This window comes from Salmo trutta, chromosome 37, assembly GCF_901001165.1.
Source record: "Salmo trutta chromosome 37, fSalTru1.1, whole genome shotgun sequence".
NCBI lineage: Eukaryota > Metazoa > Chordata > Actinopteri > Salmoniformes > Salmonidae > Salmo > Salmo trutta.
The window spans coordinates 5,349,238-5,376,146 of record NC_042993.1 but is presented as its reverse complement, the minus strand read 5'-3'; the positions used below and the strand labels follow the sequence as shown (position 1 = coordinate 5,376,146).

At 47.7% G+C, this 26,909-nt stretch overlaps 1 protein-coding gene across 5 annotated transcripts in view; it reads right to left on the bottom strand.

The window, feature by feature from the left end:
• Window positions 1-26,405, bottom strand: part of LOC115177146 (trafficking kinesin-binding protein 1) — a 65,797-nt gene extending 39,392 nt beyond the window's left edge. Inside the window, exons 1-2 of one of the 5 annotated variants that reach the window (XM_029737697.1) lie at window positions 26,227-26,405; window positions 2,714-2,908 (exon numbers count right to left, since the gene is read on the bottom strand). Coding sequence is in view for 3 of the 5 variants with exons in the window: in XM_029737693.1 (XP_029593553.1) it covers window positions 2,714-2,908; window positions 3,904-3,919 (211 nt within the window). In the remaining 2 variants the exon portion in view is untranslated. Of the gene's footprint in view, window positions 1-289; window positions 348-2,713; window positions 2,909-3,903; window positions 4,335-5,540; window positions 5,638-26,226 lie in introns of those variants that run through there. The other 4 variants (XM_029737694.1, XM_029737693.1, XM_029737698.1 and 1 more) reach the window with 4 other exon arrangements.
• Between the last annotated feature and the right edge of the window lie 504 nt (window positions 26,406-26,909).

Genomic DNA, 26,909 nt, shown 5'->3' with positions numbered 1-26,909 from the left:
TGGCTGAGGTAAACTTAGTTAAATGCACCTGTTATCAGACAGACCAGAGCAGAGTGAAGCAACACAGCAGCCCCTGGCTCAGTGGTTCCAGCCTCATGTGACTGACGCAATACATACTGGAGCCAAGAGAGAGACCATTATACAGTCAATGGTCTATAACCACCCTACCAGCAAAATCATCCCCTCTAGCCCTCCTCCCTGCCCCTCTCCCTCCCCTTCCCCACATATAGCCCCATTAACAGCACAGTTAGATAACAGCTAGCTGGATAACTGTCCCGATCAGACTTACCATCTGTGCATTCCTCATAGTACCAGTCTAGCTCATAGTAATCCGCCTCCACAAATGTCTGCATACTCAGTCCCCTTCAGCTGAGAGGAGCGTCACCATCTTCTCCTGTCCTGCTGCGGAGGTCACGAGAACACCTGCCCGTCCTTTCATTACATACTCTGAGTTCTCTAGGAGTTTACCATGATGAGGAGACCACGTGGAACAGCACATTTTATCACTGGTACCAGAGCGGAAGGATGGGAGGGAGAGGAGAGGAAAGAGAGAAAGAGATATTTCCCAAAAAGCAACGCAGCCCAAAACACAGTAATGCAGCAGGGATGTGTTGCTGCCTGGTGGTGAGTCAAGGTTGTATCACAAATGAGGGAGGGGCCTGGGGAGGGCCACGAGCCAATGAGGAAGGGAAATGTCAGAGGCATGCTCCTCCCTCTGAACTGTTTCGTCAATAGCAACCTGCTTTCGCCCCTCCTCTCTCTCCTTGGCTCACCCTCCCCTTCTCACAACAGCACATCCTTCTGTGAGGTTGCCATGGAGACTGGCTCCCTACTCCAGCACTGAGTAGCATCTGAATGCAGGCTAGTGTTGCTACTGCTGCTGCCTCTGTATGCGACCAGCTCTCTGTTCATATCTGCCTGGTCTGGTACAACACCTCTACTACAGGGCAGGGAGTTCACCTTGCTGAATGATATTAACAAATCATTCAATAGGTTTATAGTGGAGAACATAGTTCTCTCCCCCACACTGATTTACAGCAGGATAATATCTGAGATGCTTCTACTTCTTAAATAGCATGTCCCTTTGATAAAGAGTACACTGACTAATTCTAACACCACTTGACAGTCAGACAATAAAAAGGTCAGATATCATTTTAGAGACAGCCATTAATCAAACAATGAGGATTATTATTTCAGCGATTATAGAAACACTTCCTCAACCTGCCTGCTGACTGATTCAAGGCTGTATAATGCCATCAGTATTGCATCATATGGAGTGTAATGCGTCTGTGGTAGAAGATGCATCAGAGTAGGAGTGGCCCATCAGGGATCAGCTGACTAGCCAGATGACCAATGAACCACCCTGCTGCCTATCCTCCTTGTGACGTCACAATCACAGGTGACAAGACCAGAAATGACAAGACAAGTGACAAGAACGGAATTGACAAAACCAGATTGGTGACATAAATCTCTATAGCCTAGTTCTGAATTTAATCAAGGAGTAGAGTACAATATATAAAACCATCTATCAAAGAATATCAGTTTGGGAACAGAGATTTGTATTACGCTGCACAAATGTGACAAAGTGGTCTTGTCTTGTGAGAACACTGGAGTCTATCCTTTAAGTCAGTATCAGTAACTATTTTTAACCAATGCTGCAGGACTGTCATTGTAGTCTACATCTGCGACAATGTAATCAGAGTATTAAAGCATCTGTTATAACAGCATCCTACAGTGCCGTCTTTCAGACAACAGTACAGGTACTGTATCAACACAAAACACATATCTGCTGATTGATGTTAAACTTCCTGAGCTCTACAGTATAACCTACATTCACAATAGAAGGCCGCTGACAACCAGTTGACATAAAGGTCATACACAAGGACAGATCAGTATGTGATCAGATCAGATCCTGAGTGGCGGAGCGGTCTAAGGCACTGGTATCGCAGTGCTAGAGGCGTCACTACAGACCCGGGTTCAATTCCGGGCTGTATCACAACCACTGCACAATTGGCCCAGCGTCGTCTGGGTTAGGGGAGGGTTTGGCCGGGGTAGGCCGTCATTGTAAATAAGAATTTGTTCTTAACTGACTTGCCTAGTTAAAGGTTAAATAAAGATAGAAAAAAGAAGAAAAATCCAGAGTCATCACACACAGCCTTGTGTCTGTCCAGCCTCATGTCTGGTTGAGACACAGACAGACGTTAGGACAGACGTCTCCCACTGAGCTGATAGCACCAGCAGCAGAGCAGACTGGCAGAGCGTGGCGCTTCAGCCTGCCTGGCAACCACGGCCCAGCGGGTATGTTTGCTGTGTCAACCAGGCCCAGCTGTCTGTCGCTGACCCATATGGGCTCAGGGCCATATTAAAATGACTGTCTCTCTCTCTCTGAATATATCTCAGACAGACTTCCTCAGTCTCATTACGGCACCAGAATCTCAGCTGTTAGTCTTTCACCCCCATTTTTGAAATCCTTGATCTCGGCTCTAACTTGCACCATTTCCAAAAATACACTGCAATATGAGCTCAATACAATTACTAATGTGAAGGTTGAAGCGATGAACCAGTTGAATATCAAATGTGTACCAGCGTGCAACAGACCACATAAAAGGAAGAATAGAAAGCAGAGAAGTGACCAGCAGAGGGAGTGTGGAAGCCCTCGCCCCCTCGCCTGCATCATCTTTAAAAAACTACGAAATACAAACGCTGCGCTTACGGAAATACTTCAGAGTCTCCTCAATCTGCTCGACGGTGAGGTCCAGGTTGGTATCGGGGGAGAGGAGAGGGGTGTGGAGCCAGTCGTCGTGGTCATACCCGTAGATGGTGTCTGCTCTCAGCTTGTAGTGGGGCAGCTGCTCCTCCAGCAGACTGATGATCTCCACCTCTGGAAGATCAGTACTGTTACACACATCTGTAGGAGGAGAAGAGGGGAAAGGAGGAGGACAGGGGACGGAGAAGAGAGGAGATAGGAGAAGGTATGAGGGGAGGAGAAGAGAATAGGAGAGGGAGAGACTAGAGGTTAGTTTTAGCCCCCTACAGCAGCAGGAGGTTTTGTAACAGGTGCCTGGTTGAAAAACACCAGAACAATGGCTGTTTATGTTTCAACTTCCTCATCTAGAGCAGGGTTCCCCAACTGGCGGCCCACGGCCAACTCAATATTGGGAAGGTGTTCTTAATGTTTTGCACACTCGGTGTATGTGATCGTGTACAAATGTAAGCAAGGTTTGAAATTATTATTGTTTTAGTGAAATGTTATATCTGTTTGGGTTTCTTGTGGTCAATTTGTAGTCTACAAATGATTTGTAATTACGTTCTGACCCCCTGACCCAAAAAATAGTTCAGCGTCTGAATCTAGTTAATGATCCCTGATCTAGTGAGAACGACGACAACAGTCTTGCTCAAGACATACACATACCTTTCAAAAAACTATTTTTAGCTTCTCAGTGGGCTATCCCTCTGAACAATCTGCTTTTCTAAACCATAATCAAACACAACGACCTCTGAACTATGGTCATACGTGATGATGTGTCATTGTATCTTGTTTACACATCAGAATCTTGGTAGCAGTCTGTTTACATAAAGGGAGTGCAGCAAGAGCTACTGAAAGCAGTGTAGGAGGACCTCTGGTGGCACATTGAGGAACTACAATCCTGCTGATGTCTATGTATCACAACAGTGCTACAGAACAACAAGATATGACAGTGATTTACAGAATAACTGATCCTGGAGCTGCTTTATGAAAATGAAGAGAGTGCATACAGTATACTATATAAACAAGGAGAATCTGCATAAACCCACAGACTGCAGAACATATTGGCATGGGAACTAGGAAGAAGTTCTCCTTCCAGATACTAGTTTGCGACAGTAAACTCTGTGCTTCACTGGAACATAGTGAAGTCATCTTACCAGCACTTCCTGCCATGGGATTTACTCCTTCCCTCAGCAGATCCAGATGTCCATCAGACTCCCATCCAAACACTGTTACAGCTCATCACTGTAAAACTCCTAGATAACTTCACCAGAATCACACACACTAAGAAGTGACCGAGTTGTGAATACGGAATTGAACGTCTCAGTTTATGTGAGCAGGCGTTTTTCCAATCCATTTGTTCAACAGCTGCATACATAAGGCCTGCATATCTGAGGTGGCGATGACGCTCCAGCAGACAATGGTGTCCCAGATAGCCAGGCCTTAATCCAGACAGAATGGGCTGGCAGGCTGCTGAGACAGGCTAAACTGACTGACACCATGGTACTGACTGTCACCAGCAAAACCTAGCAGCATTAGCAGACTACAGCAGGGGAGTCAGACAGTCAGTCACACAGACAGTCACACACAGACTACAACACGTGGGGGACACACTACTGTTATGGCCCATTGCCATCTATTAAAAGTAGTAAAAACATACAAATTCATAGTTAACTCCTTAAATCTCATATTTCTGCTAAATAGAGCCGATTATAGGCCTATTCTTCATATTCAGCTCAGATCTCTGAAGTGTAACCGGGACGATAAAAAGCTCTATAAAAAGCTCCTGAACAACACAACAGCCAGGCCATGCAAACCAGAATAACAACAATGGCTGGAAGTGTCACATGACGTGGATAAGGGCAGCCAGACATACTGTATCATCACATGCATTAAACAGTCTCTACTATCCATCACAACAACATATTCACTGATACAGTATGACAACACCTGTGTCATGCCTTCTCTGTCGCCGTGCAACAGCTGGAACTAAGGCATGTTGTATTAATGTTGTATGAAGATTGCATACATGTTGTATGAAGGTTGCAGAGAGCCCCTGAGTGCTGACAGCTACTAGCTAGACCATTTGCTGTTGATTATTCCTGGACTGTATTTATAGTCAGATCTGTAAGGCCCTGGCACTCCGCTCTGCACCCGCTGCCCCACTGTCCTTCTGTCCCCTCTACCTCTCTGGCATTCACTTCAAATCCCCAGGCTACAGTACACTACTGTAGCGCAGGGCCAATACAGGCAGAACCTACATCCAACTACACAGAAAACTAGACCCCATGGTGACAAACATTAGGCAGACAGAGAGCACAAGAGAGACAGACATGTGGGCAGTACAACTACAAACTGTCTACCTCTAGTCTAGTTCACGTTCTAGTCTTCATATCCAACCCTATCATGTTTACTAAGAGATGACTAAAACAAATGACTGAACAATAATGTGTGTATTTGAATAGGATGTATTTGCATAATCTATAGCAGTAAGATGATGTATATGAGTTGGTAACCTATTGTCCTAGTAGTCCTCATTAAAAACCAGGCTATATACTGGAACCATCCCCTTCATAACAACATGCTTAACAACCATCAATCATTTCCATAGGAAACATTATCCTTACTACTCCATAGAAATGTCAAGAAAGCAGACATTAAGTACAAAAGTAAAATCATTGAACAAACAACAATTGAAGTCCAAATAAAGTGAGGAATCCCAGTAGTTTTAAACACCAAACAAGCCCAAACCTCCCCGTAGATCCAACCCAAAGTCACGGTGTCCAGTACTCACTCATGGCGCCTCTGCCCCTTGCTCCGTGTCCTCTCACCCAGACTTACATTTTCCACTTCTACCAGGAAAGGGCAGGGCGAAGAGGAGTGGGAGAGAAAAAAAGAGGGGAGGGAGGGAGATGGAGAAGAGAGGAAGGAAGAGAGAACGGAGGGAGGAAGAGAGAAGGTAGAGAGAGAGAAGGGAGGGAGAGAGAGTGGGAGGGGAATAATTAAGAGTGAGAGGGAAGAAGAGAGAGTCGTAGGAAAGCGAACCCAGCTACTCTGCGTTACCATGCCTGGCATGCCACTGACGGTGGTCACATGGGGCCCTCAACCCCCACAACCCCCCCATACTGTATCTCAGGCCCCACTGCAGTGACAACAGCTGAGCTATGCTAGCTAGAGAGTCACACATACAGTACTTTCTCCATGTCCATTAGGGGAACACTACCGTACGGTGTGTTACCGCAACACGTCTCCATTAGGGGAACACTACCGTACGGTGTGTTACCTCAACACGTCTCCATTAGGGGAACGCTACCGTACGGTGTGTTACCTCAACACGTCTCCATTAGGGGAACGCTACCGTACGGTGTGTTACCGCAACACGTCTCCATTAGGGGAACACTACCGTACGGTGCGTTACCTCAACACGTCTCCATTAGGGGAACACCACCGTACGGTGTGTTACCTCAACACGTCTCCATTAGGGGAACACTACCGTACGGTGTGTTACCTCAACACGTCTCCATTAGGGGAACGCTACCGTACGGTGTGTTACCTCAACACGTCTCCATTAGGGGAACACCACCGTACGGTGCGTTACCTCAACACGTCTCCATTAGGGGAACACCACCGTACGGTGTGTTACCTCAACACGTCTCCATTAGGGGAACACTACCGTACGGTGTGTTACCTCAACACGTCTCCATTAGGGGAACACTACCGTACGGTGTGTTACCGCAACACGTCTCCATTAGGGGAACACTACCGTACGGTGTGTTACCTCAACACGTCTCCATTAGGGGAACGCTACCGTACGGTGTGTTACCTCAACACGTCTCCATTAGGGGAACGCTACCGTACGGTGCGTTACCTCAACACGTCTCCATTAAGGGAACACTACCGTACGGTGTGTTACCTCAACACGTCTCCATTAGGGGAACACTACCGTACGGTGCGTTACCTCAACACGTCTCCATTAGGGGAACACCACCGTACGGTGCGTTACCTCAACACGTCTCCATTAGGGGAACACTACCGTACGGTGCGTTACCTCAACACGTCTCCATTAGGGGAACACTACCGTACGGTGTGTTACCTCAACACGTCTCCATTAGGGGAACACTACCGTACGGTGTGTTACCTCAACACGTCTCCATTAGGGGAACACCACCGTACGGTGTGTTACCTCAACACGTCTCCATTAGGGGAACACTACCGTACGGTGTGTTACCTCAACACGTCTCCATTAGGGGAACACCACCGTACGGCGTGTTACCTCAACACGTCTCCATTAGGGGAACACCACCGTACGGTGTGTTACCTCAACACGTCTCCATTAGGGGAACACTACCGTACGGTGCGTTACCTCAACACGTCTCCATTAGGGGAACACCACCGTACGGTGCGTTACCTCAACACGTCTCCATTAGGGGAACACCACCGTACGGTGCGTTACCTCAACACGTCTCCATTAGGGGAACACCACCGTACGGCGTGTTACCTCAACACGTCTCCATTAGGGGAACACTACCGTACGGTGTGTTACCTCAACACGTCTCCATTAGGGGAACACTACCGTACGGTGTGTTACCTCAACACGTCTCCATTAGGGGAACACCACCGTACGGTGTGTTACCTCAACACGTCTCCATTAGGGGAACACCACCGTACGGTGTGTTACCTCAACACGTCTCCATTAGGGGAACACTACCGTACGGCGTGTTACCTCAACACGTCTCCATTAGGGGAACACCACCGTACGGTGTGTTACCTCAACACGTCTCCATTAGGGGAACACTACCGTACGGTGCGTTACCTCAACACGTCTCCATTAGGGGAACACCACCGTACGGTGCGTTACCTCAACACGTCTCCATTAGGGGAACACCACCGTACGGTGCGTTACCTCAACACGTCTCCATTAGGGGAACACCACCGTACGGCGTGTTACCTCAACACGTCTCCATTAGGGGAACACTACCGTACGGTGTGTTACCTCAACACGTCTCCATTAGGGGAACACTACCGTACGGTGTGTTACCTCAACACGTCTCCATTAGGGGAACACCACCGTACGGTGTGTTACCTCAACACGTCTCCATTAGGGGAACACCACCGTACGGTGTGTTACCTCAACACGTCTCCATTAGGGGAACACTACCGTACGGCGTGTTACCTCAACACGTCTCCATTAGGGGAACACCACCGTACGGTGTGTTACCTCAACACGTCTCCATTAGGGGAACACCACCGTACGGTGCGTTACCTCAACACGTCTCCATTAGGGGAACACTACCGTACGGTGCGTTACCTCAGCACGTCTCCATTAGGGGAACACCACCGTACGGTGCGTTACCTCAACACGTCTCCATTAGGGGAACACTACCGTACTGTGTGCTACCTCAACAAGTCTCCAGAGAGATCCAGCCAACACTTGCGCCCACACAGGGTCGATTTGACACACACACACGGACTAAAGCCAATAAACATTTGTGAGAACCCTAGAAACCTGAATAAAACCCGAACGAATCAAGCATATTAAAGTGTAAAACTGTTCTGTAGGACGTGGGTCACCTAAGATACAGACGTAAACATGCTATTCCACACGTTAACAGTGCTGGGGGAGAGACAGAGAGCAGCATCTGATTCAGTGTGCTCCAGGACGACAGGGAGGGAATCAGAAGGCTGTAGACACAACAGAGCAGAACAGCTGCTGATTGTTCCTTTCCCCTACTTCAGGACAACCACTGTTTTCCACCTATCCAGCCACTGCTGTGGTAGAGCACCAACATGTCTACAAATACATGTCTGATAAGAAATGACACTCAGTGCTGACACAACACCAGGAGGCTTGATTCTTCAGCCTTAGGTCCGCCCGCTGCCTGTTTAATAAGCCCCCTCCATTTCCCTGGCTACGGTTGTAATAAGCCCCCTCCATTTCCCTGGCTACGGTTGTAATAAGCCCCCTCCATTTCCCTGGCTACGGTTGTAATAAGCCCCCTCCATTACCTTGGCTACGGTTGTAATAAGCCCCCTCCATTTCCCTGGCTACGGTTGTAATAAGCCCCCTCCATTTCCCTGGCTACGGTTGTAATAAGCCCCCTCCATTTCCCTGGCTACGGTTGTAATAAGCCCCCTACATTTCCCTGGCTATGGTTGTAATAAGCCCCCTCCATTTCCCTGGCTATGGTTGTAATAAGCCCCCTCCATTTCCCTGGCTATGGTTGTAATAAGCCCCCTCCATTTCCCTGGCTATGGTTGTAATAAGCCCCCTCCATTACCCTGGCTATGGTTGTAATAAGCCCCCTCCATTTCCCTGGCTATGGTTGTAATAAGCCCTCTACACTACCCTGGCTATGGTTGTAATAAGCCCCCAACACTACCCTGGCTATGGCTGTAATAAGCCCCCTACACTACCCTGGCTATGGTTATAATAAGCCCCCTCCATTACCCTGGCTATGGTTGTAATAAGCCCCCTACACTACCCTGGCTATGGTTGCAATAAGCCCCCTACATTACCCTGGCTATGGTTGTAATAAGCCCCCTACATTACACTGGCTATGGTTGGAATTCATGTGGTCTTGCCAAGAGGCTGGGTCTGGCACAGATCCACCAGACAGATGACACTGCTTAACGGCTCCTGACGCCATGGCAACTGTGCTGTTTTGTGTCTTGGTCTGTCCCAGAGGAAAAGCAGAACTTGGTGAACAGTGCAGGGCCGGGCTATGAGTCAGTCTCACTCCGTTCCATTCAGCTGGCCTGACCACTGCTCACTGGACTAATGGAAAAGCTCTGGCTGATTCCAACTGTTTTGTCTACACACAAACTGTTCCCATGGATACATCAGGCTGTGGGAATATCTGTGGTGTGTGGCTACAACTGCATATCCGACAGAAAGAGAAGCCGAAAGAGAACAATCTCAGTTAACCCGGAACTAAAGTCTTGTGTAACTGGTCAGCTGCTCTGTTAACGTAGTCTGCCCACGAGAGATTATAGCAACAATGGCATGTGGACACACTGACACTGACATACATACTGACAAACAAACAAAGTCCACCAAGCCAGAAATCAACACTCCCACAGCCCCCTGACAGGAACTTTGGGTTCAGTTCACATGGCAAAGTTTAATATTTAAAGTATCTTAAGTCCAAAACTGAACACACTACCATATAGCACCCGTTATCCGTTAACTGCTAACAGTACTGCATACATGTGTTAATGACTTCAACTTCCTATCTATATCTTGTGGGCAGTAATATAGTAGCAGTATTTGCATGATATTTTTACCTCAGTGTGTACCTCAATAAGCCATATCTATATCAATAAAATAGCCTTCTACTGATACTACTGGAAAAGATTACAATTGTATACACATGTTGAACAAAATTCATATTTACTCATATTTTGCCAGTGGGAAAAGGATGCACACTGGAGGGAAGTATCATCCTGTTCTAGACTGAGTATCCTGCTGTAATATAGACTAAAGTTAGCATGATATTGTTGAGGTACTTCCACACTACTTGATTAGCTAGATGAGCACTAATGTTATTTTGAGAACAGCACAAGATGAGCCCTAAGCATTGTAAACATCCCATGAACTTTAGTAACACTATAATCATGTGATGTACCTTTTTTACATGTCTTTGAAAGACATCTCTCAGAGAAAGTAGTTACAAAACATCTCCTCTGTTCACTACAACCTTACTGAACCCGACCTACCACAGCCTGGGTATCTACTGTAGTTACAGTACATCTGTTCACTACAACCTTACTGAACCCAACCTACCACAGCCTGGGTACCTACTGTAGTTACAGTACATCTGTTCACTACAACCTTACTGAACCCGACCTACCACAGCCTGGGTACCTACTGTAGTTACAGTACATCTGTTCACTACAACCTTACTGAACCCAACCTACCACAGCCTGGGTACCTACTGTAGTTACAGTACATCTGTTCACTACAACCTTACTGAACCCAACCTACCACAGCCTGGTTACCTACTGTAGTTACAGTACATCTGTTCACTACAACCTTACTGAACCCAACCTACCACAGCCTGGGTATCTACTGTAGTTACAGTACATCTGTTCACTACAACCTTACTGAACCCAACCTACCACAGCCTGGGTACCTACTGTAGTTACAGTACATCTGTTCACTACAACCTTACTGAACCCAACCTACCACAGCCTGGGAACCTACTGTAGTTACAGTACATCTGTTCACTACAACCTTACTGAACCCGACCTACCACAGCCTGGGTACCTACTGTAGTTACAGTACATCTGTTCACTACAACCTTACTGAACCCAACCTACCACAGCCTGGGTATCTACTGTAGTTACAATACATCTGTTCACTACAACCTTACTGAACCCGACCTACCACAGCCTGGGTACCTACTGTAGTTACAGTACATCTGTTCACTACAACCTTACTGAACCCAACCTACCACAGCCTGGGTACCTACTGTAGTTACAGTACATCTGTTCACTACAACCTTACTGAACCCAACCTACCACAGCCTGGGTACCTACTGTAGTTACAGTACATCTGTTCACTACAACCTTACTGAACCCAACCTACCACAGCCTGGGTATCTACTGTAGTTACAGTACATCTGTTCACTACAACCTTACTGAACCCGACCTACCACAGCCTGGGTACCTACTGTAGTTACAGTACATCTGTTCACTACAACCTTACTGAACCCAACCTACCACAGCCTGGGTACCTACTGTAGTTACAGTACATCTGTTCACTACAACCTTACTGAACCCAACCTACCACAGCCTGGGTACCTACTATAGTTACAGTACATCTCCTCTGTTCACTACAACCTTACTGAACCCAACCTACCACAGCCTGAGTACCTACTGTAGTTACAGTACATCTGTTCACTACAACCTTACTGAACCCGACCTACCACAGCCTGGGTACCTACTGTAGTTACAGTACATCTGTTCACTACAACCTTACTGAACCCGACCTACCACAGCCTGGGTACCTACTGTAGTTACAGTACAACTGTTCACTACAACCTTACTGAACCCAACCTACCACAGCCTGGGTACCTACTGTAGTTACAGTACATCTGTTCACTACAACCTTACTGAACCCGACCTACCACAGCCTGGGTACCTACTGTAGTTACAGTACATCTGTTCACTACAACCTTACTGAACCCAACCTACCACAGCCTGGTTACCTACTGTAGTTACAGTACATCTGTTCACTACAACCTTACTGAACCCGACCTACCACAGCCTGGGTACCTACTGTAGTTACAGTACATCTGTTCACTACAACCTTACTGAACCCGACCTACCACAGCCTGGGTACCTACTGTAGTTACAGTACATCTGTTCACTACAACCTTACTGAACCCAACCTACCACAGCCTGGGTATCTACTGTAGTTACAGTACATCTGTTCACTACAACCTTACTGAACCCAACCTACCACAGCCTGGGTACCTACTGTAGTTACAGTACATCTGTTCACTACAACCTTACTGAACCCAACCTACCACAGCCTGGGTACCTACTGTAGTTACAGTACATCTGTTCACTACAACCTTACTGAACCCAACCTACCACAGCCTGGGTACCTACTGTAGTTACAGTACATCTGTTCACTACAACCTTACTGAACCCGACCTACCACAGCCTGGGTACCTACTGTAGTTACAGTACATCTGTTCACTACAACCTTACTGAACCCGACCTACCACAGCCTGGGTACCTACTGTAGTTACAGTACATCTGTTCACTACAACCTTACTGAACTCGACCTACCACAGCCTGGGTACCTACTGTAGTTACAGTACATCTGTTCACTACAACCTTACTGAACCCAACCTACCACAGCCTGGGTACCTACTGTAGTTACAGTACATCTGTTCACTACAACCTTACCGAACCCGACCTACCACAGCCTGGGTACCTACTGTAGTTACAGTACATCTGTTCACTACAACCTTACCGAACCCGACCTACCACAGCCTGGGTACCTACTGTAGTTACAGTACATCTGTTCACTACAACCTTACCGAACCCGACCTACCACAGCCTGGGTACCTACTGTAGTTACAGTACATCTGTTCACTACAACCTTACTGAACCCAACCTACCACAGCCTGAGTACCTACTGTAGTTACAGTACATCTGTTCACTACAACCTTACTGAACCCAACCTACCACAGCCTGGGTACCTACTGTAGTTACAGTACATCTGTTCACTACAACCTTACTGAACCCGACCTACCACAGCCTGGGTACCTACTGTAGTTACAGTACATCTGTTCACTACAACCTTACTGAACCCAACCTACCACAGCCTGGGTACCTACTGTAGTTACAGTACATCTGTTCACTACAACCTTACTGAACCCAACCTACCACAGCCTGGGAACCTACTGTAGTTACAGTACATCTGTTCACTACAACCTTACTGAACCCAACCTACCACAGCCTGGGAACCTACTGTAGTTACAGTACATCTGTTCACTACAACCTTACTGAACCCGACCTACCACAGCCTGGGTACCTACTGTAGTTACAGTACATCTGTTCACTACAACCTTACTGAACCCGACCTACCACAGCCTGGGTACCTACTGTAGTTACAGTACATCTGTTCACTACAACCTTACTGAACCCGACCTACCACAGCCTGGGTACCTACTGTAGTTACAGTACATCTGTTCACTACAACCTTACTGAACCCGACCTACCACAGCCTGGGTACCTACTGTAGTTACAGTACATCTCCTCTGTTCACTACAACCTTACTGAACCCAACCTACCACAGCCTGGGTACCTACTGTAGTTACAGTACATCTGTTCACTACAACCTTACTGAACCCGACCTACCACAGCCTGGGTACCTACTGTAGTTACAGTACATCTGTTCACTACAACCTTACTGAACCCAACCTACCACAGCCTGGGTATCTACTGTAGTTACAGTACATCTGTTCACTACAACCTTACTGAACCCGACCTACCACAGCCTGGGTATCTCCTCTGTTCACTACAACCTTACTGAACCCAACCTACCACAGCCTGGGTACCTACTGTAGTTACAGTACATCTGTTCACTACAACCTTACTGAACCCAACCTACCACAGCCTGGGTATCTACTGTAGTTACAGTACATTTGTTCACTACAACCTTACTGAACCCAACCTACCACAGCCTGGGTACCTACTGTAGTTACAGTACATCTGTTCACTACAACCTTACTGAACCCAACCTACCACAGCCTGGGAACCTACTGTAGTTACAGTACATCTGTTCACTACAACCTTACTGAACCCGACCTACCACAGCCTGGGTACCTACTGTAGTTACAGTACATCTGTTCACTACAACCTTACTGAACCCAACCTACCACAGCCTGGGTACCTACTGTAGTTACAGTACATCTGTTCACTACAACCTTACTGAACCCAACCTACCACAGCCTGGGTACCTACTGTAGTTACAGTACATCTGTTCACTACAACCTTACTGAACCCGACCTACCACAGCCTGGGTACCTACTGTAGTTACAGTACATCTGTTCACTACAACCTTACTGAACCCAACCTACCACAGCCTGGGTACCTACTGTAGTTACAGTACATCTGTTCACTACAACCTTACTGAACCCAACCTACCACAGCCTGGGTACCTACTGTAGTTACAGTACATCTGTTCACTACAACCTTACTGAACCCGACCAACCACAGCCTGGGTACCTACTGTAGTTACAGTACATCTGTTCACTACAACCTTACTGAACCCGACCTACCACAGCCTGGGCACCTACTGTAGTTACAGTACATCTGTTCACTACAACCTTACTGAACCCGACCTACCACAGCCTGGGTACCTACTGTAGTTACAGTACATCTGTTCACTACAACCTTACTGAACCCAACCTACCACAGCCTGGGTACCTACTGTAGTTACAGTACATCTGTTCACTACAACCTTACTGAACCCGACCTACCACAGCCTGGGTACCTACTGTAGTTACAGTACATCTGTTCACTACAACCTTACTGAACCCGACCTACCACAGCCTGGGTACCTACTGTAGTTACAGTACATCTGTTCACTACAACCTTACTGAACCCGACCTACCACAGCCTGGGTATCTACTGTAGTTACAGTACATCTGTTCACTACAACCTTACTGAACCCGACCTACCACAGCCTGGGTACCTACTGTAGTTACAGTACATCTGTTCACTACAACCTTACTGAACCCAACCTACCACAGCCTGGGTACCTACTGTAGTTACAGTACATCTGTTCACTACAACCTTACTGAACCCGACCTACTACAGCCTGAGTACCTACTGTAGTTACAGTACATCTGTTCACTACAACCTTACTGAACCCGACCTACCACAGCCTGAGTACCTACTGTAGTTACAGTACATCTGTTCACTACAACCTTACTGAACCCGACCTACCACAGCCTGGGTATCTACTGTAGTTACAGTACATCTGTTCACTACAACCTTACTGAACCCAACCTACCACAGCCTGGGTACCTACTGTAGTTACAGTACATCTGTTCACTACAACCTTACTGAACCCGACCTACCACAGCCTGGTTACCTACTGTAGTTACAGTACATCTGTTCACTACAACCTTACTGAACCCAACCTACCACAGCCTGGGTACCTACTGTAGTTACAGTACATCTGTTCACTACAACCTTACTGAACCCAACCTACCACAGCCTGGGTACCTACTGTAGTTACAGTACATCTGTTCACTACAACCTTACTGAACCCGACCTACCACAGCCTGGGTACCTACTGTAGTTACAGTACATCTGTTCACTACAACCTTACTGAACCCGACCTACCACAGCCTGAGTACCTACTGTAGTTACAGTACATCTGTTCACTACAACCTTACTGAACCCGACCTACCACAGCCTGGGTATCTACTGTAGTTACAGTACATCTGTTCACTACAACCTTACTGAACCCGACCTACCACAGCCTGGGTACCTACTGTAGTTACAGTACATCTGTTCACTACAACCTTACTGAACCCAACCTACCACAGCCTGGGTACCTACTGTAGTTACAGTACATCTCCTCTGTTCACTACAACCTTACTGAACCCAACCTACCACAGCCTGGGTACCTACTGTAGTTACAGTACATCTGTTCACTACAACCTTACTGAACCCAACCTACCACAGCCTGGGTCACTACTGTAGTTACAGTACATCTGTTCACTACAACCTTACTGAACCCAACCTACCACAGCCTGGGTACCTACTGTAGTTACAGTACATCTGTTCACTACAACCTTACTGAACCCAACCTACCACAGCCTGGGTACCTACTGTAGTTACAGTACATCTGTTCACTACAACCTTACTGAACCCAACCTACCACAGCCTGGGTACCTACTGTAGTTACAGTACATCTGTTCACTACAACCTTACTGAACCCAACCTACCACAGCCTGGGTACCTACTGTAGTTACAGTACATCTGTTCACTACAACCTTACCGAACCCAACCTACCACAGCCTGGGAACCTACTGTAGTTACAGTACATCTGTTCACTACAACCTTACTGAACCCGACCTACCACAGCCTGGGTACCTACTATAGTTACAGTACATCTGTTCACTACAACCTTACTGAACCCGACCTACCACAGCCTGAGTACCTACTGTAGTTACAGTACATCTGTTCACTACAACCTTACTGAACCCGACCTACCACAGCCTGGGTATCTCCTCTGTTCACTACAACCTTACTGAACCCAACCTACCACAGCCTGGGTACCTACTGTAGTTACAGTACATCTGTTCACTACAACCTTACTGAACCCGACCTACCACAGCCTGAGTACCTACTGTAGTTACAGTACATCTGTTCACTACAACCTTACTGAACCCGACCTACCACAGCCTGAGTACCTACTGTAGTTACAGTACATCTGTTCACTACAACCTTACTGAACCCGACCTACCACAGCCTGGGTGTCTACTGTAGTTACAGTACATCTGTTCACTACAACCTTACTGAACCCAACCTACCACAGCCTGGGTACCTACTGTAGTTACAGTACATCTGTTCACTACAACCTTACTGAACCCGACCTACCACAGCCTGGTTACCTACTGTAGTTACAGTACATCTGTTCACTACAACCTTACTGAACCCAACCTACCACAGCCTGGGTACCTACTGTAGTTACAGTACATCTGTTCACTACAACCTTACTGAACCCAACCTACCACAGCCTGGGTACCTACTGTAGTTACAGTACATCTGTTCACTACAACCTTTCTGAACCCGACCTACCACAGCCTGGGTACCTACTGTAGTTACAGTACATCTGTTCACTACAACCTTACTGAACCCGACCTACCACAGCCTGGGTATCTACTGTAGTTACAGTACATCTGTTCACTACAACCTTACTGAACCCGACCTACCACAGCCTGGGTACCTACTGTAGTTACAGTACATCTCCTCTGTTCACTACAACCTTACTGAACCCAACCTACCACAGCCTGGGTACCTACTGTAGTTACAGTACATCTGTTCACTACAACCTTACTGAACCCAACCTACCACAGCCTGGGTCACTACTGTAGTTACAGTACATCTGTTCACTACAACCTTACTGAACACGACCTACCACAGCCTGGGTATCTACTGTAGTTACAGTACATCTGTTCACTACAACCTTACTGAACCCAACCTACCACAGCCTGGGTACCTACTGTAGTTACAGTACATCTGTTCACTACAACCTTACTGAACCCAACCTACCACAGCCTGGGTACCTACTGTAGTTACAGTACATCTGTTCACTACAACCTTACTGAACCCAACCTACCACAGCCTGGGTACCTACTGTAGTTACAGTACATCTGTTCACTACAACCTTACTGAACCCAACCTACCACAGCCTGGGTACCTACTGTAGTTACAGTACATCTGTTCACTACAACCTTACTGAACCCAACCTACCACAGCCTGGGTACCTACTGTAGTTACAGTACATCTGTTCACTACAACCTTACTGAACCCAACCTACCACAGCCTGGGTACCTACTGTAGTTACAGTACATCTCCTCTGTTCACTACAACCTTACTGAACCCAACCTACCACAGCCTGGGTATCTACTGTAGTTACAGTACATCTGTTCACTACAACCTTACTGAACCCGACCTACCACAGCCTGGGTACCTACTGTAGTTACAGTACATCTGTTCACTACAACCTTACTGAACCCAACCTACCACAGCCTGGGTACCTACTGTAGTTACAGTACATCTGTTCACTACAACCTTACTGAACCCAACCTACCACAGCCTGGGTACCTACTGTAGTTACAGTACATCTCCTCTGTTCACTACAACCTTACTGAACCCAACCTACCACAGCCTGGGTATCTACTGTAGTTACAGTACATCTGTTCACTACAACCTTACTGAACCCAACCTACCACAGCCTCGGTACCTACTATAGTTACAGTACATCTGTTCACTACAACCTTACTGAACCCGACCTACCACAGCCTGGGTATCTCCTCTGTTCACTACAACCTTACTGAACCCAACCTACCACAGCCTGGGTACCTACTGTAGTTACAGTACATCTGTTCACTACAACCTTACTGAACCCAACCTACCACAGCCAGGGAACCTACTGTAGTTACAGTACATCTGTTCACTACAACCTTACTGAACCCAACCTACCACAGCCTGGGTACCTACTGTAGTTACAGTACATCTGTTCACTACAACCTTACTGAACCCAACCTACCACAGCCTGGGTACCTACTGTAGTTACAGTACATCTGTTCACTACAACCTTACTGAACCCAACCTACCACAGCCTGGGTACCTACTGTAGTTACAGTACATCTCCTCTGTTCACTACAACCTTACTGAACCCAACCTACCACAGCCTGGGTATCTACTGTAGTTACAGTACATCTGTTCACTACAACCTTACTGAACCCGACCTACCACAGCCTGGGTACCTACTGTAGTTACAGTACATCTGTTCACTACAACCTTACTGAACCCAACCTACCACAGCCTGGGTACCTACTGTAGTTACAGTACATCTGTTCACTGCAACCTTACTGAACACAACCTACCACAGCCTGGGAACCTACTGTAGTTACAGTACATCTGTTCACTACAACCTTACTGAACCCAACCTACCACAGCCTGGGTACCTACTGTAGTTACAGTACATCTGTTCACTATAACCTTACTGAACCCAACCTACCACAGCCTGGGTACCTACTGTAGTTACAGTACATCTGTTCACTACAACCTTACTGAACCCAACCTACCACAGCCTGGTTACCTACTGTAGTTACAGTACATCTGTTCACTACAACCTTACTGAACCCAACCTACCACAGCCTGGGTACCTACTGTAGTTACAGTACATCTGTTCACTACAATCTTACTGAACCCAACCTACCACAGCCTGGGTACCTACTGTAGTTACAGTACATCTGTTCACTACAACCTTACTGAACCCAACCTACCACAGCCTGGGTACCTACTGTAGTTACAGTACATCTGTTCACTACAACCTTACTGAACCCAACCTACCACAGCCTGGGTACCTACTGTAGTTACAGTACATCTCCTCTGTTCACTACAACCTTACTGAACCCAACCTACCACAGCCTGGGTATGTACTACGTCGCCCAGCAGCATGATATCAGACAGCCTAGTTAGTCTCAGATGTCCTGGCTTCACTCAGGAGATGGAAGCCTGAGACAGAGGCTAAAACAGACTAATGAATGGATATTAACCCAGTGTGTGGTTTGTCACCAAACCCCATTCATGTTACTTAATACTCTACATCACCACACTGAAGCATGGCAAATCCACGGCTCCTATGGCAACCACTAGGACACACGGGGAGCAGGGAAACGGTTGTGGAGGCTTCAGCATGGACTGAGGATGAATCCCAAATGGAACCATGTGGGACACAGTGGGAGAGATGGGTTTGGGAGTGAACAAAGGAGGGTTCAGTAACATCCACTGGCGGTGCTATTACAACCAGAAGAATACAGCACTGTACCAATAAATGAAATCAGCATGGTATGAAACTAAGTAAAAAGAGACAGAATTATAGGACATAAGATTCTTATTGGATAAGCCTTACTACAATAAAAGGGAATATAATCCACCTTGTAGTGAATCCCTGCCTAGAAAACACATTAAATACTTTCATCTCCTCAGACAATCAACTGGCCTGGCGTTGAGACTGTCTGTCTGATGAGGAACAGAACAACGGAAGGGATAGTTACCCTTCGATGCTGATCTTGGGTCAGTTTTGTATTTTCCCAAATAATGGTTAAGGTTAGGATTGGGGGAAGGGAAGTTGATCCTAGATCTGTACCTAGGGGAAACTTCACCCTACACCGAACAGAACAATGCCAGGACCCTAACCCCACCAGGGGGCAGCACTGAACCACAGCAGCACAGCTCTCAGTCCTTCCAGCACAGCTCTCAGTACTGCTTCCTGTACTCATAGCAAGGGTCCAACTGCAGAAAAGAGACTACATGTTACCATTCATTCATCAGCATAGAGGTAAAGGGTACAACAAACGTTTCATTGTTGGTAACTCAGAGCTGCTTCCAACAGTTTTGGGAAGTTGCAGTCAGTGTCACTGCCATATACTGCAGTCTGTCTGTATTCATGTCAGCTTGGCTGTCTTCAGCTGAAATACAGTTTTTTATTTTATTTCACCTTTATTTAACCAGGTAGGCTAGTTGAGAACAAGTTCTCATTTGCAACTGTGACCTGGCCAAGATAAAGCAAAGCAGTTCGACACATACAACAACACAGAGTTACACATGGAATAAACAAACATACAATCAATAATACAGTAGAAAACTCTATATACAGCATGTGCAAATGAGGTAGGATAAGAGAGGTAAGGGAATAAATAGTCCATGGTGGCGAAGTAATTACAATATAGCACTTAAACACTGGAATGGTAGATGTGCAGAAGATGAATGTGCAATTTGAGATACTGGGGTGCAAAGGAGCAAGATATAAATACAGTATGGGGATGAGGTAGGTAGATTGGATGGGCTATTTACAGATGAGCTATGTACAGGTGCAGTGATCTGTGAGCTGCTCTGACAGCTGGTGCTTAAAGCTAGTGAGGGAGGTAAGAGTCTCCAGCTTCAGTGATTTTTGGAGTTTGTTCCAGTCATTGGCAGCAGAGAACTGGAAGGAGAGGCAGCCAAAGGAAGAATTGGCTTTGGGAGTGACCAGTGAGATATACCTGCTGGAGCGCATGCTATGGGTGGGTGCTGCTAAGGTGACCAGTGAGCTGAGAGAAGGTGGGGCTTTACCTAACAGAGACTTGTAGATGACCTGGAGCCAGTGGATTTGGCGACGAGTATGAAGCGAGGGCCAGCCAACGAGATCATACAGGTCGCAGTGGAGGGTAGTATATGGGGCTTAGATGACAAGACGGATGGCACTGTGATAGACTGCATCCAATTTGTTGAGTAGAGTGTTGGAGGCTATTTTGTAAATGACATCGCCGAAGTCGAGGATCGGTAGGATGGTCAGTTTTACGAGGGTATGTTTGGCAGCATGAGTGAAGGATGCTTTGTTGTGAAATAGGAAGCCGATTCTAGATTTAATTTTGGATTGGAGATGTTTAATGTGAGTCTGGAAGGAGAGTTGAGTCTAACCAGACACCTAGTTATTTGTAGTTGTCCACATATTCTAAGTCGGTACCGTCCAGAGTAGTGATGCTGGACGGGCGGGCAGGTGCTGGCAGTGACTGGTTGAAGAGCATGCATTTAGTTTTACTTGCATTTAAGAGCAGTTGGAGGCCACGGAAGGAGAGTTGTATGGCATTGAAGCTCGTCTGGAGGTTAGTTAACACAGTGTCCAACGAAGGGCCAGAGGTATACAGAATGGTGTCGTCTGCGTAGAGGTGGATCAGAGAATCACCAGCACCAAGAGCGACATCATTGATGTTTACAGAGAAGAGAGTCGGCCCGAGAATTGAACCTTGTGGCAGTCTCTGAGGTCCGGACAACAGGCCCTCAGATTTGACATACTGAACTCTATCGGAGAAGTAGTTGGTGAACCACGCGAGGCAATCATTTGAGAAACCAAGGCTGTTGAGTCTGCCAATAAGAATATAGTGATTGAAAGAGTCGAAAGCCTTAGCCAGGTCGATGAATACGGCTGCACAGTAATGTCTCTTATCGATAGCGGCTATGATATCGTTTAGGATCTTGAGCGTGGCTGGGGTGCACCCATAACCAGCCCTGAAACCAGATTGCATAGCGGAGAAGTTACGGTGAGATTCGAAATGGTCGGTAATCTGTTTGTTAACTTGGCTTTCAAAGACCTTATAAAGGGAGGGTAGAATAGATATAGGTCTGTAGCAGTTTGGGTGTAGAGTATCTCCACCTTTGAAGAGGGGGATGACCGCGGCAGCTTTCCAATCTATGGGAATCTCAGACGATACGAAAGAGGTTGAACAGGCTAGTAACAGGGGTTGCAATAATTTCGGCAGATAATTTTAGAAAGAGAGGGTCCAGATTGTCTAGCCCGGCTGATTTGTAGGGGTCCAGATTTTGCAGCTCTTTCAGAACATCAGCTATCTGGATTTGGGTGAGTTTGTAATGGAAACAAAAAATCTGTGTGCTCATTGGACAAGTTTTGGATACAGCATAGCAACTCCCTGTTTCCCTCCGTTTCAGTGTTTCTTCTCTACTGAACAGGACCCAGCAGAATGAGGAGAAATGCAGTCCCACTACCCCCTGGGAGTTCGCAGAGTGAACAATGAGTGTGTGTCCCAAATGCCACCCTATTTAATGTACTTCTTTTCATCAAGGCCCATATGACTCTGGTCAAAAGTAGTGCACTATATAGGGAACAGGGTGCCATTTGGGACGCACACTGAGCAAGCAGCATAATCTGGTCCCCTAACTGGCCTCATGACAGGAAGTGACAGTCAGTGGCAGGTCACAATAGAGTTTGGTTTCTCATTCTCACCACGGCCCGTTAAGCCGCCCCTCCCCCCAGCATTTCCTGGGTTACAGATAGCCTGGTAAGTCCCAAATAACATCCTATTCTCTATATAGTGCACTACTTTTGACCCTATGGACCCTGGTCAAAAGTAGTGCACTATAAAGGGAATAGGGTGCCATTTGTGACGGAGACCCTCTGTAACTCCCTCATGAGATGCGTTTGAATCAATAAGAATGTCATTTTAAAGTACTCAGCAGAAGCCACAATAATGCAGCCTTAAGTTAGATGAAACTGTCATCATAGTGAATTGTGACATTCATTTCCCCATGGGCTCTGTTTGTCAGGTTGCCAATACTGGTACTGTTCAACAGAAATGCTGATTAAACACCACCCAGAGCATATGATTTTGCCCACTGTGATCCTAAAATTCAATGGTTCTATATGTAATTCTATGATTTGACAAAGCTAGGCCATGACTAAGTGAGATGGGTACATGCAAATATTAGGGCGCAGGAGTATGGTGTGGTTGGGTTTGTTGTGGTGAACAAGCGGATCTCTCCAGTGACTCAGACAGATGTGTTGTGTGGGTTCGTTCCCCTGATACCCACACAAAGGGACTGCTGGGTTCGTTCCCCTGATACCCACACAAAGGAACTGCTGGGTTCGTTCCCCTGATACCCGCACAAAGGGACTGCTGGATTAGTTCCCCTGATACCCACACAAAGGGACTGCTGGGTTCGTTCCCCTGATACCCGCACAAAGGGACTGCTGGGTTCGTTCCCCTGATACCCACACAAAGGGACTGCTGGGTTCGTTCCCCTGATACCCACACAAAGGGACTGCTGGGTTCGTTCCCCTGATACCCGCACAAAGGGACTGCTGGGTTCGTTCCCCTGATACCCACACAAAGGGACTGCTGGGTTCGTTCCCCTGATACCCACACAAAGGGACTGCTGGGTTCGTTCCCCTGATACCCACACAAAGGGACTGCTGGATTAGTTCCCCTGATACCCACACAAAGGGACTGCTGGGTTCGTTTCCCTGATACCCACACAAAGGGACTGCTGGGTTCGTTCCCCTGATACCCACACAAAGGGACTGCTGGGTTCGTTCCCCTGATACCCACACAAAGGGACTGCTGGGTTCGTTCCCCTGATACCCACACAAAGGGACTGCTGGGTTCCTTCCCCTGATACCCACACAAAGGGACTGCTGGGTTCGTTCCCCTGATACCCACACAAAGGGACTGCTGGGTTCGTTCCCCTGATACCCACACAAAGGGACTGCTGGGTTCGTTCCCCTGATACCCACACAAAGGGACTGCTGGGTTCGTTCCCACACAAAGGGACTGCTGGATTAGTTCCCCTGATACCCACACAAAGGGACTGCTGGATTCGTTTCCCTGATACCCACACAAAGGGACTGCTGGGTTCGTTCCCCTGATACCCACACAAAGGGACTGCTGGGTTCGTTCCCCTGATACCCACACAAAGGGACTGCTGGGTTGCATTGCTCTGCTCAGTGAAACGCTGTGCTCTGCGAGGCTGTGCTGTCTGCTGGGCACGATCCCTGCCAGTCCCCTGGGACTGAAACACTGACTCCACAACTTTATTCTTACATCTTGAGAAGCCACTTTTAATTTCTATTCACAGACAGAAGCATTGAGAGGGTTTACATTAACTTGTTTGCCTTGCAGCTGCATTATAACTGTCAATAGCAGGCTTCAGTGTAACGGATACTGCCTTCTCTCTCGCTCACTGTCTCTCTTCCTGCAGTGTAGTTTATCCAGACCATACAGAGACAGGGCATGCATCCCAAATGGAACCCTATTCTCTATATAGTGCACTACTTTTGACCAGGGCCCTATGCCATTAGGGAGTAGTGCACTATAAAGGCAATAGGGTGCCCTTTAGGATGCAGACAGTCATTCTGGGTGTTTGAATAATGGTTTGACTGATGCACTGCAGAGCCTGACCTAGAACTACTGCCACAGGTCTCTACCTGAACAGTGATGAGGACACAGTCTGTCTATGTCAACTTCTAGAGAGAAACAATGGGGGTAAGAAGAGGGGGAGAGAGAGCGGGGAGAGAGCGAGTGAGAGCGGGGAGAGAGCGAGCGAGAGCGGGGAGAGAGTGCGGGGAGAGAGCGGGGAGAGAGCGGGGAGAGAGCGGGGAGAGAGCGGGGAGAGAGCGAGAGGAGAGCGAGCGAGCGAGAGCGGGGGAGAGCGAGTGAGAGGACAGCGAGCGAGAGCGGCGGAGAGCGAGCGAGGGAAAGCGGGGGAGAGCGAGCGAGAGCGGGGGAGAGCGAGATAGAGAGAGCGAGAGAGAGCGGGGGAGAGCGAGCGAGAGGAGAGCGAGCCAGAGCGGGGGGAGAGCAAGAAGAGAGCGAGAGAGGGGGGAGAGCGAGAGCGGGGGGAGAGCGAGAGCGGGGGGAGAGCGGGGAGAGAGCGAGAGAGAGAGAGCGGGGAGAGCGAGTGAGAGGACAGCGAGCGAGAGCGGCGGAAAGCGGGGGAGAGCGAGCGAGAGAGAGCGAGAGAGAGCGGGGGAGAGCGAGCGAGAGGAGAGCGAGCCAGAGCGGGGGGAGAGCAAGAAGAGAGCGAGAGAGGGGGGAGAGCGAGAGCGGGGGGAGAGCGAGAGCGGGGGGAGAGTGAGCAAGAGCGGGGGAGAGAGAGCGAGCCAGAGCAGGGAGAGAGCGAGCGAGAGCGGGGAGAGAGCATATTCGTTGTTCTGTGGAGAATCATTCTGATGATGAATAAGAAACTATTGGCAGCTGTTCCTCTACTATGGCTTGTTTTAAGTGCTTGTGTTGTACATCCCACATTCAATAACACACCCATTGACCACATGGAAACCTCTAATGCTTAAACGATAACACACCCACTGACCACACAAATGAAAGAAGCAATTTGTGGTTCATGTTCCATCAAACTTTCAATTCCAGAAGCAGCAACACTCAGGACATAAAGGTGTTGTATTCCAGATGGAGCTACTCTGAAGTTCTGAGAAGAAGACTTGTTGTAGAGCTCTGCTGTAGTGTTGAGCAGAATACTGAAGATGTGTGTGTGTGAGTGATCTAGCTTGGACACACACACACACACACACACACACACACACACACACACACACACACACACACACACACACACACACACACACACACACACACACACACACACACACACACACACAGCAGGGTGTTAGAACCTGGATCTAGTTTAGAGGGACAAGGGAGCGCTGCTTTGATTCAGTCAGATACACAACACGGATCAAAAGGTTACTGAATGAACTGAGAGGAGGACTACAACTTATGTCTTGAATTCAGTGAAATCCATAAACAATGCAGTGGAGGCTGTTTATGGCTTTCAGTTACACTGAATTCAAGACAAGTCAGAGCCATTTTCTGTCAATCAGAATTGGATTTAGTCTATTACTGTGAGGGCTGTCCTGCACGTACCAGTGATGGTCTCGGCATCTCTGTAGACGGTGGTGACGTCATCGGGGGCCGAGACCTCACTCACATACTGCACTTCGCGGGGGCCGTGCGCGCTGGGGTAGTCTGGCTGCGGATTGGAGGGTTCCCTGTGGGGAAGGGCGGAGGTGGAGGTGTTGTGGTGCGAAGCTGCGGTGTCCAGCTTGCTGGATGAGTTTCACAGGAGAGCAGTATGTGCCATGGGCAGGGCCAGCAGCGAGTGTCAGGCGGAGGGAGAGAGGCAGCAGCGGCTATACACCCTGGATCACACCGCACCTGACTACACCCCCACCAGACCAGATCACTTCCTGTAGACGGAACCTGGGAGGAGAGAAGAGAAACATGAATTGGGTTGCCAGGGAAATTCAAAAGGACCCACAGGACAGATGTTTAAATAATCAATAGGAAAGCAGGTCAGGTCACAGCAGGTCACTCTATCCCCTGGTTCAGGAGGGAAAATAACCAGCCTCTATTGTGGCTCTGTTCAGAAACAACCTCTCAGTCTGAGGAACTTCATGTATATAAACAAGTGCCTAGGTGTTAGGACCTATAGGGGCTAGGGGTTATGGACTAGGGCTTGTTTATGGAACGGGCCCATGTAAGACGGGTAGCAACCAGCAGGATGTACTATGGGAGGGGTGAAGGATGGAAGGACCTGTTTTCCACTC